General features: G+C 41.3%; 1 protein-coding gene across 1 annotated transcript; it reads left to right on the forward strand.

Moving 5' to 3' along the window:
* Positions 1–211: 211 nt before the first annotated feature.
* On the forward strand, positions 212–3,061 carry LOC149022081 (putative disease resistance protein At1g50180). The gene has a single exon (XM_089147237.1). The coding sequence runs from the start codon at positions 233–235 to the stop codon at positions 3,059–3,061; it is 2,829 nt and encodes a 942-aa protein (XP_089003363.1). The 5' UTR covers positions 212–232.
* The last annotated feature ends 8,210 nt before the right edge of the window (positions 3,062–11,271 follow it).

An 11,271-nucleotide genomic window follows, 5' to 3' on the forward strand; every position in this document is an offset into this window, starting at 1 on the left:
TCCACCCATATTCCATACCCTGGAATACAAGGAAAGCAACGAATGAATGGTGGGTCCATACCACCCTGGATTATAAAGACAAGCAAGGTAGCATTTTCTTAGAAGACAACCGGAAAAACAAGGACAAGTATCGGAGAGCCATCAATTCTACTCCACTATATAAGGGCATCAGTTCCTAGTTGTCAACTTTGCTCAAATTCAGTAGCTTGTCGAGGGAGCAAATTCGAAAAAAATGGCGCAGACGATCCTTTCTGTTGCAGAGAAGTTAGCTCTGATTACATGGAATGAAGCTTATTTCCTCTCTGGGGTGTCGGAACAGTCCGAATCGCTGAAGAACAAGATCAGATTGATGAGATCTGCACTTGTAGATGCCAGTGAGAAACGCAGAAATAATAAGGAGGCCGAAGAATGGTTAATTCAGGTTAGAGATGCTGTTATGGAGGCAGAGGATGTCATCGACTTGTTCATCTTCAGAGCTCAGAGACAACGGCAGAGAGGCATTGCAACCAGGTATATCTGCTACCCCAGTCTACTATTTAACCACCACATGTTGGGGAACAGAATTGAAACTTCAAACAAAAAGATCGAGCGGCTTTCAGCTATGAGATCTACGTTGGGTCTTGTAACTGCAGAGGCTGGGCAGAGTTCTAATGAACAACCCCGTTACGGTGGAAGAGATGAACAAAGACTCCCCTTTCGTGGGAGAGATTCTGTGGAAGAATTCGCCGTCATCGGATTCCAAAAGGAAGAGAAGGAAGTAGTCGCGAAGTTGATGGCTCACAGAAAGTTCACACTACCATTTCCCACTGTTGTTTCAATAGTAGGAATGGGTGGTAGTGGTAAAACTACCCTTGCTAGAAAAGTTTTCAAAAACCCGCAAGTTGTTCAACATTTCTCGACTCGTGCGTGGGTTTCTGTGTCTCAACAGTTCATTGTGAAAGATATCCTTCGTGTCATCATCGATCAGATCCAACCCCTTAATCCAGAGGAGAAGAAGATGCTAGATGAAGGAAGCTTAATCAGTAGGCTTTCTAGTTTCTTGAAAGACAAAGCCTACCTCATTGTGTTCGACGACATGTGGAGGCCTGAACACTGGGAGAAGTTGAAACAAGCCCTTCCAGTTCAACAACAGTACTATCAAAGCAGCAGCAAGGTGTTGGTTACCACTCGCAACGAAGCCGTTGCTAGACATGCGGACCCCTCCACGGATATCTATTACCAGCCCCTATTGACTGAGGATGAGAGTTGGAAGCTTTTTCTAGCAAAGGTGATGCTAGAGAGTAAGGACGATGCAGGTGGAGGTCCTACTCTTCAACATGATCTGGTGGAGCTCGGTCGGAAAATTGTGGGCAAGTGCAGTGGGTTACCACTGGCCATTGTATTGTTAGGAGGTCTCTTATACACAAGACCCAAGTCACATGCTGCCTGGTCCAAGGTTCACGCTAGTGTAAATTCGGCGCTAAATGAGAATGAAGCAGGGATAAGTTGCAAACAAGTGTTGGGTCTTAGTTATACTGACTTACCTGACCGGTTGAAGCCTTGTTTCCTCTATGTTGGTGTCTTCCCAGAAGATTATGAGATCGAATGCTCGAGGTTGATATGGCTATGGGTCGCAGAAGGCTTCATACAATCGAGAGACCAATTGACCATGGAAGATGTGGCCGAAGAATACTTGGAGGAGCTCGCCAAAAGAAGCATGATCCAAATAACGTTCCGAAATTACGATGGAAGGGGCATTTGTTGCCGCATCCATGATCTTGTTCGTGATCTGGCCATTTCGGAAGCTAAGCAAGAGAGATTTCTTCAAGTTCTTGTTGCTGGGAGTTGTGATGATGATAATTTGAGATCATCTTCATCACTAGATAGATCTTGTCGTCGGCTTACCATCACTGGAGGTGAGAGCGAGCGTTTTTCAACCTCTAATGCTCTAAACGAAGGTACTAGAGAAAATTATCTCCATTCCTTCTTGAGCTTCTCTAGTACTTTCTCCACTATAAATTTGCAGATGAAGTTGAAACTACTTAGAGTCTTAGATCTACAGGGTTTAAGTCCTTGCAGCAGGGGTTTGGTAAAGCAGCTGATTGGAAAACTCATCCTCCTGAAGTACTTGAGTCTGCGTAACATTTGGATGCAAGAACTTCCATCTTCAATTGGAGACCTACAAAATCTACAAACCCTAGATTTACGAGAAACTGGCCTCCTATATCTGCCTATGACAATGATAAACCTGCGACAGCTAAGAAATCTTCTTTTCTCAAGTCTACGTCTTTTTAGGAGCTTCTACTTTTTCCGTGATCTCCTTCATCACAGTGTGAACCTACAGAAATTAATGCTACCTGGAGGCAATTGGATATGTAAGCTCGACAGGTTGACTAATCTGAGAGAGCTAACTATATTCCTTGATGACAAATTTTCTCCATGCATAGAGTCATTGTTAAATGCCATCCCCAAATTGAACCGCCTCCGAAGCTTCAAACTTATTATTCCATGGACTGACATTGATACCATGGAACTTCCTACTTCATTTTCTTGCCACTTGGAGCTCTATAATATGGTTTTAATGAGAGTAATTGAAATCCAAGATTTCCCCCCAAATCTCACAACCTTGTTCTTGCAGCTTTGTGAAGGACAAGAAAAAAACAGAGAGCTGCAAAAGCTAAAGATGCTACCTAGTCTAAGGTGCCTCTTCTTGCATGGCACAAAGGGATACAAAATTACTTTGTCTTTTACGGATGATGGATTTCATCAGCTTGAGGAATTGATTTTGTATGATATAGAGCATTTAGAGTTCAATGTGGAGGAAGGAGCATTACCCAGCCTGAAGGTTTTGAAGATCTTAGGTTGCACTGGGTTGGAAAGGATTCCACAGGGATTGGAACAAGTGGTTACTCTACAAGAACTTATCTTGTCAGGTATCTCAAGGAAGCTTCAAGACCGGGTCCGAAAAGATGCAGGAGAAGATTGGGGTATCATCAAGCACATACCCTTCCTTTGCATTGAATCACATGGTAATATCGCTAGCACTCCTCTCCGAGATTTGTGGTTAGAAATGGATGAATAATCCCCAATATTAATATTTTCAAGAAAAAATAAATAGGTGGAACCTACTCGTAGGGGATGGGAGAATAGAAGAAACAATAGGATTTTTTGAAAAGTTGAAATGTGATTTTTTTTTTTTTTTTTTTTTTTTTTTTTTGAGGGAACAAGGAGCATCTATTAGACAGTATAATAGTTATGATTTACCAATAGCATCATTTTGAAGAATAAGAACCAAAGTTGGGGGAAGTCAACTGGGATCAAAGTAAACTTCATCTCGACGGCCATGAGGTCTACCAAGTGATCGGCAAGAAAGTTGGCCCCAGTTTAAGCACAAAACATAGTCTGTAAAGCTCGTCTTCAAGTGATATATCTCGCCCAAGGTTTCTCTTACACACCAGGGATTCGATGTTGACCCTGTATCATGAGTATGGTTTACCATGAATCAGAATCTGAATGAAGAATGCTAAACGGCCTAGTTATTTGCAGGCCTTTTAGCTAGCTATCAACTCCATAAGTAATATCTGTCGGCGTCCAATGCACCTGTGACTGCAAAAATAACTTAGCTTCTAAATTTCTTGCAATAAATCCATAGCCGCCAAGACATTGCCGAATGGATCCATTGCAATTTTCTTGCAACCAACCTATGTTAGGAGGTTCCTACTTGATAGATTTTTGGTTGGACAGAGTAAAGTCGATGTTCCAACTTTCAAAGAACTCTCTATTTGGACGGTTATCCAACACCGAATTAGGAAGCTGGGGAAAAATATGTAGCATGTGTAAGATTTGACTCGTCGAACAATTAAGTTTACGCATTTTGCATCAAGTGTGTATTTAAAGTGCAGGACTGGTCAGTGGACCATTGGATTGAGATCTGGTCGAGATTTTGACCAAAATCTCTATCCAATGATCGAATGTTCCGCTAAACATGGCATGCACATTACACAAGCAAGGTCCAAAGTTTACACTGTGATGAGGATCGATAAAATAATACCAAACCAAGTTTAACCATGGTCGGGACTGGTTCAGAGTTTGAACCAGTGAGTAACGTAAAGGCAAAGAAACCTTAATGGTTGCAAGATATGTGATCCCGAAGAATTCGGGATACACAATCATGACACAGAAGGTAACCCACACTAATACGGCAGGAGCAATCGTGCTAGAGAAGGAAACTAACACTACCTTCAAAAGAAGGGTAAAACCTTAAGATGGGCGGCTACAAAGGAAGATCATAGATTGATCCATCAGTCAAGGATTGGAGGTAACCCTATATAAACTAAAGGTATGCACGCATTAAAGGCATCTTAATCATTTTCCCTCCATTATCGTTTTCAATTAAAGCTCTGTAACTAGCTAGCCAGAGCTCTGTGGTGATCCATTACTGACTTAGCCTTTAGAGGTGGTCACTCGACCATGCAGCCGGGCCACATCTAACCAAGTTTTGCAAGTAATTCTTTAAGGATTTAGAGGATAAATTTTTGGACGCATCATTTGGCACCATCTGTGGAAAACGCTTCAAAAAGCCATGGTGGATGCCATATCTACAGTTCTAAGGAATCAAAATCAAAACCTCCATCCTCCTCCAGGAGAGAACCCTCCTGAGGGAAATCATGTTCATGATGGAGAAATCCGTGAAGAAGAAGAAGTTGCCAAAGGAGTTCACCTGAATGATCCGAATGACGAAGTCCATATGGTTCCAGTCATTCAGGAGCAGATAATGAAGCTTCAAACTTCTAGCTGTGCGCACATGGAGAGACCCAATTACAATGGACCTTCCTATTTCATTTTCTTGCCACCCGGAGCTCTATAATATGGTTTTAATGAGAGCAATTGAAATCCAAGATTTCCCCCCAAGTCTCAACCTTGTTCTTGCAACTTTGTGATGGACAAGAAACAAACAGAGTGCTGCAAAAGCTAAAGATGCTACCTAGTCTAAGGTGCCTCCACTTGTGTGGCCCAAGCGGAAGTATTACTTTGTCTTTTACGGATGATGGGTTTCATCAGCTTGAGGAATTGATTTTGAACCGCATAATGTTGTCAGAGTTCAATGTGGAGGAAGGAGCCTTACCCAAACTGAAGGTTTTAAAGATGATATGCTGCTATGGGTTAAAAAGGATTCCAGAGGGATTGAAACAAGTGGTTATTCAGCAAGAAAGGGGTGACCCTACTGCTCATTTTGAAGGATTGTGGTTCGAAGTGGATTACTCTTTTTAATTTAAAAAGGGTGAAAAAAATAAATAGGTAAAACCTATCGATAATGAGATGGGAGAATAGAAGAAGAAACAATAGAATTTTTGAAAAATTGAAAATGTGATTTTTTTATTTTTTTTATTTTTTATTTTTCCTGAGGAAACAAGATCTGTTAGGTAGTATAGTTATATAATATTACATTATTGTGTGTGATTTACATGTAGCATCATTTTGAAGAATAAGAACTAAAGTTGGTGGAAGCCAACTGGGATCAAAGTGAACTTCATCTTGACAGCCATGAGGTCTACCAAGTGATCGGCAAGAAAATTGCTCTTCCATAATTGATGCACAAAAACATAGTCTGTTAAGCTCCTCTTCAAGTGATCAATTTCGCTGAAGGTGTTTTTTTGGTACACCAGGGATCAGTGTTGACCCTGTATCATGAGTATGGCTTCCCGTGAATCATAACAAATCTGAATGCAAAGAACGCTAAACTGCCTAGTCATTTGCAGGTCTCTTAGTTGGCCATCAACTCCATAATTAATATCTGGTCGGCATCCAATGCACTCGCAACTGCAAAAATAAGTTAGCTTCTAAAATGTCTTGCAATAAATCCATAGCCGGCAACACATTGCCGAAAGAATTTTGGCAACCAACATATTTCGGGAGGTTCCTACTTGATAGATTTTGGGTTGGAGAGAGTGAAGTCGATTGTCCAACTTTCAAAGAACTTTCTATTGGGACGGTTATCCAACACCGAATTAATAAGCTGGGAAAGAATATGTACCATGAGTCAGATTTGAGTCGTCGAACAATGAACTTTACGCATTTTGCTTTTCAGTATCGTACATTTAATGGCAGTCCATTGGATTGAGTTATGGTTAAGATTTTGACCGAAATCTCTGCTGAACGTGTCATGCACATTAAATACTCATGATCCAAGTAAGGTCCAAAGTTTACGCTGCCCACTGCAGCTCCTCTTTCCAAGAATTCTTTGGGAGGTATAGAAACCCATTCAAGGAGAGAACCGAACTCCATATTTGCAGTGTGTAACTGCATTTGACAGAAAGGTGGCACTAAGCCTCATCTTTAGCACCACATAAGACACATGTAAAGTTGGTATCCTGATTCCCAGAAGCAATTCGAGCCTTGGTCGGCAGCCTTTCTAAGGTACAAAGCCAAGTAATAAAATTGGCCAAATCACCTTCGCCCAAGGGAGTTTTTGGCGATATCCATCGCGTGAAGCAACTTGAGTTGGAAGGGCAGACTGCTGCATCTTTAGGAATGTTACCATAGATTTTGGTCTTTTTAATCTCCTCCACCGATCGAAATGTTCTGGATCAGACAAATCAAGGGACCAATTAAAATTCCATCATCGCCACAAAGTCGATGCATGCGAACATCATGCTTCCTTCCTATGGCCTCTATAATTCTGGTGTGAGAATTTTTCAGAATGCCTCCATCGAGCCAAGGATCATGCCAAAGCCGTATCTTTAACATCTTTTACTAAATATTTGATGCACTTGTAGGCAAAATCACAACATTGAAGGATGGCTCTATATGCTGTCGAGCATCTAGGCGGAGTGTCTAGTGACCAAATGGAGTTGTTCTTCAACCAATAGTGATGCATAAATGAGCCCCAACACGAAGACTTACCAGGGGCAATACTCCATAAATGTCTTGATAATGCAGGCTGCAGCCTTGTTCCAATTTACCAGACTCCGCAAACAAAATCCACCTTCAGCTTAATTCAGGGCGACAAATGAGCTCCCAAGAAACCTTATGAGAGCCATTTTCACTTATAAGAAAGGAATCTTGCCATGCTACTCTCAAGGTGATTGATGATGACCACTTTAGGGATGGAGAAAACATTCAACCAACAGCTTACCGTACTCATCAACACAGACTTGATCAAGGTCAACCTTCGCGCATAAGATAAGACTTTGTTTTTCCAAGAATTAAGTTTTTGTTCCACCTTGTTCAAGAGAGGGGTAAAATCTTGACTGCTAAGAGATTTGCAAGAAAGAGGGATTCCCAAATATTTCACTGGGAAGGATCCGTGAGAGAAACCAAGGTCATTCGCAAATACCATCTTCACATTCATGCCTCAATTAGAGAAGATAATATTAGATTTCTCATTATTAATGGTAAGTCTGGAAAGCCTGGAGAAATATTCAAAAGGATGGTATAGTGCCTCCACATTTTTCAGTTGGCCTCTCCAAAAAGAGATCGATCATTAGCAAAGCAAACTGAGGTAATATCTCGCTCTTTGCAATGAGGATGTTAATCAAAGGATCCTGTCCTGGCAGCCACTATGGGGGAATTTGAGAACACCTGGAGAGCTATGTACGAAAATGGTTGGAGACATGGGGTAAAGAGATAACTCCACTGGACGGAAACGAGCAGGAAAGTTATGCTTACTCAAAAGGGTAAATAGATAACTCCACTGGAGAGAGTCATAAGATTTCCACAGATCAATCGTTGCCGCGAACCATGGAGTCCCTTTGTCCAATTGATTATCATGTAACAACTCTTTGCCAAGGAGAATGTTGCCAATGATCTGCTTGCCTTCAATGAACGTCACCTAGTTTTGACCACCAATTTAAGGCAATTATATAGGAAGTAACTTGGCGACGAACCTCTATAAGCACCTTGACACTAAAATAGGTCTGAAGTCCCCAAAAGAAATTTGAACTTGACCTTTCGGTATCAAAGTCAACCAGGAGAGCTTAAGAGTGTCTAGCACGTACACACCTCATAACCAATAATAGACCAAGCTTTTTTTAAGAACAATGCTCCAAAATCGTCTATACTAGGAGAGAGCTACCATGATCTATTGCAAAGACAGCAACTGTTATTTCTTGCATTGAGAGTGGATGGATCAGTAATCTCCCCTTGTTGGCATTTACTAATATGCCCGAACAGAAGTAGAAGTTCACTTATTGGGCGGTTACAAAATCTAGGGATATATTTTTGTAACCGCCGCATCACTCCATGCATAATTTTGAGTTATGGCATTCAGTTTTGGAAACTATTCTCGCCCTTTCTCTCTCTCCAAGAAATCCATAAACAGAAGGAAAGAGCTTCGTGAAAGGTTTTCCTCTGCCTGGTTTGATCTCAGTTTTCATCCATCCACAACAGCATTTGGGTTGTAGACTTTCTTCCCTTTCCTTGAGATTGTGGAGGAACGAGGATGTGGATTCGAGTTTTCTTCAGCTACAAATCTCTATAATTTGGGATAAGCGAATCCAAGTAAGGATCTATCTCTCATCTATTTATAGAATAGAAAGATAACCGACATTTGCATCATAGCCAGGTTCCCACGGTTCTTAGTTCCTCCCAATTGTTTGTTGCTCCTTGGATTGAAAGAGCAGGACATGCTGGAAACCATAAACTAGACCGTGCCCCCACCTAAAGAAAGTACCATTGCACAGCATCGCAGGGACCTTGAGATTTACAATGCATGGAAGAGGAAGGACATGGTAACTAGGATTACCATTCTGATCTCTATGAGGGATGATTTGATGCTTTGATTTGAGAAGCATAGGACTGCAAAGTCTTTGTGGGAGGTTGTGAAGCTCCATGGAGGGACTTCCACCACCAAAGGCCACCCTGTCAGACTCATTTTTTATGGTTACAAGATGCACCAGGGTTACACCATAAGGCAACACATAACCATAATGTCCAACATGATAAGTCCAACATGAGAAATGAGTTGAGTGCATGTGGGCGCCAAAATATTGATGAGGAACAAGTCTCTGCAGTCATCAGGTCACTGCCAAAGACTTGGGAGCGCATGAAGATCTTCTTGATTCATGCTGATGATGTCAAGACTTTTGATCAAGCTGCCAAGCACCTTGAGCTGGAGGAGGATAGGATGTTGGCTGATGCCCCTCCCACTAAAGTGTTCGTTGTTGATGCAAGCACCAGTAAGGGTGCAGGCTCTAAGCGCAAGAGAGAAAAAGCTCAACCTCAGCGTCCTAAGCAAAGTAACAAGGGTGGGAACCGAAATAATAATGGCCCCAAGCGTTCAAGGGGGACTAGTGCTGACAAAAAGAAATGGTCTTTGATTTGTTTCAATTGCCAAAAGCCTAGTCACTTTGCTCGTGATAGCACTGACCAAGAGATATATACTTTGTGTTATACCTCATCTTGTTATGTAACAAGTTCTTCAATGCTTGCTGAATTAAGTCCTTTGTGGATTTTTGATTCAGGTGCAATAGAACACATAACAAGGGAACGCTCGAGCTTCATGGAACATCGTCGTATTCCAAGAGGAAGCAGAAGAATAACGATGGGGAACATCACGAGTGTAGAGGTTCATGGTGTTGGCATGTGCAAATTAGTTTTGCAGGGTGGTCGAACGTTGTTACTTCATGATGTGCAGTATGCTCCGAAAATTCGGTGAAATCTTGTTTCTATCTTATGGGACATGGTTTTAGAGTTGTATTTGAGAAAAATTATTTGGTTTTGTATTTAGGTGATACAGTTTATGGTTGTGGTTTTCTATAGCATGGTTTTATTGTATTAGATACAATTGATTGTTTATCTAATTCTAGTAGTGCTTTTGTGTGTCAAAATATTGTGTATTGATTATATTGTGTGGCATGCTAAACTAAGGCATGTTGACTTAGATAGAATGAACAGGTTGGCAAGAGAAGGCCTCTTGGGCTAAGGTTCACTATCTGATTTGCCAACCTGTGAATCATGTCTAGCAAGGAAAGCAACTAAAAAATCATTCAAAAAGTCTTTGAAAGCCTCTCTTCCTCTAGAACTTATCCATTCAGATGTTTGTGGATCCATGAATGTACATACTAGAAACGAACAAGCTTATTTCATCACATTTATAGATGACTATACATGGTATGGTCATATTTATCTAATCTCTCATAAGTTAGAAGCTCTAGAATGTTTTAAGAAGTTCATGAGCTTAGTTGAGAATCAATTAGATAAAAGAATTAAAACTCTTAGAACAGATAGAGGTATAGAATTTCTCTCCGACATATTCAAAGGATTGTGTGATGAAAAGAAGATATATAGGCAACTTACTATTTCAAGGACTCCATAACAAAATGGGGTTACTGAGAGGAGGAATAGAACCTTGCTAGACATGGTGAGATCCATGATGGCGCAGGCAAACCTACCCATCTTTTATTTGGGAGATGCTTTGCTGACTGTAGCCTATATCCTAAACAAAGTTCCAACCAAGTTGGTTCCGTCCACACCATATGAGTTATGGACTAGAGAAGGAAGCCAGATTTGAGTCACATTCGCGCATGGGGTTGTGCAACATATGTTCACTCTATACCTCACCAATATGAGAAGTTTGGACCCAGAGAAAGAAAGTGTATCTTTGTGAGATATTCTGAACACTCGAAGGGTCGTGTCTTTGTTGGGCTAGATGAGAGTGAGAGGAGAACGGAACTCGAGTTTAGGGATGCAACATTCTTGGAAAATGATTTTCCATCTCTTGCAGGAGTTAACAAAGAATCATTAGAATTCTTTGAAATACAAGATAGTGATCTTGTCACTCAAGGGATTCAGATTCTGGATAATGAACATGGGTTTCATCCAAAAGATCCTAGTGGGAGTGGGAATGCAGATGTGATAGCTCCCTTAGAGGGTGAGCAATCTAACATGCACTTGCGTAGTAGTGAGGGCGGGCTAGTTTCTCATCGATGTTTCGACATAGAGGATAAAGCTTAAATAGAAGCTCCTGAAGAGACTAACTGTGAGGTGACTAACTGTGAAGTGACTGAGATGACTCCAGTCGATGAGCAGGAACCGAAGAGCATGCAGGAAGCTCTTGCAGGGATGAGCTCAAAGGAATGGTTGAAAGCGATAGAAGAAAAGTTGGAGTCGATGAAAGTTAACCATGTCTGGGACTTGGTTTACTAACCGTCGGGCTGAAAGGAAATTGGGACAAAGTGGGTTCTCAAGATCAAGAGAAAGGCGGATGGATCTATTGAGATATTCAAGACTCATTTAATGGCTAAGGGCAACACCCAAAAAGAGGGTGTTGATTATGAGGAAACTTTTACCCCT

The sequence above is a fragment of the Hakea prostrata genome, chromosome 3, assembly GCF_041222555.1.
Source record: "Hakea prostrata isolate BN-2017 chromosome 3, UWA_Hpros_2, whole genome shotgun sequence".
Classification (NCBI taxonomy): domain Eukaryota; kingdom Viridiplantae; phylum Streptophyta; class Magnoliopsida; order Proteales; family Proteaceae; genus Hakea; species Hakea prostrata.

Excerpts from the sequence above, each read along its gene's own strand:
- LOC149022081 (XM_089147237.1), top strand. The coding sequence starts at position 233 with ATGGCGCAGACGATCCTTTCTGTTGCAGAGAAGTTAGCTCTGATTACA.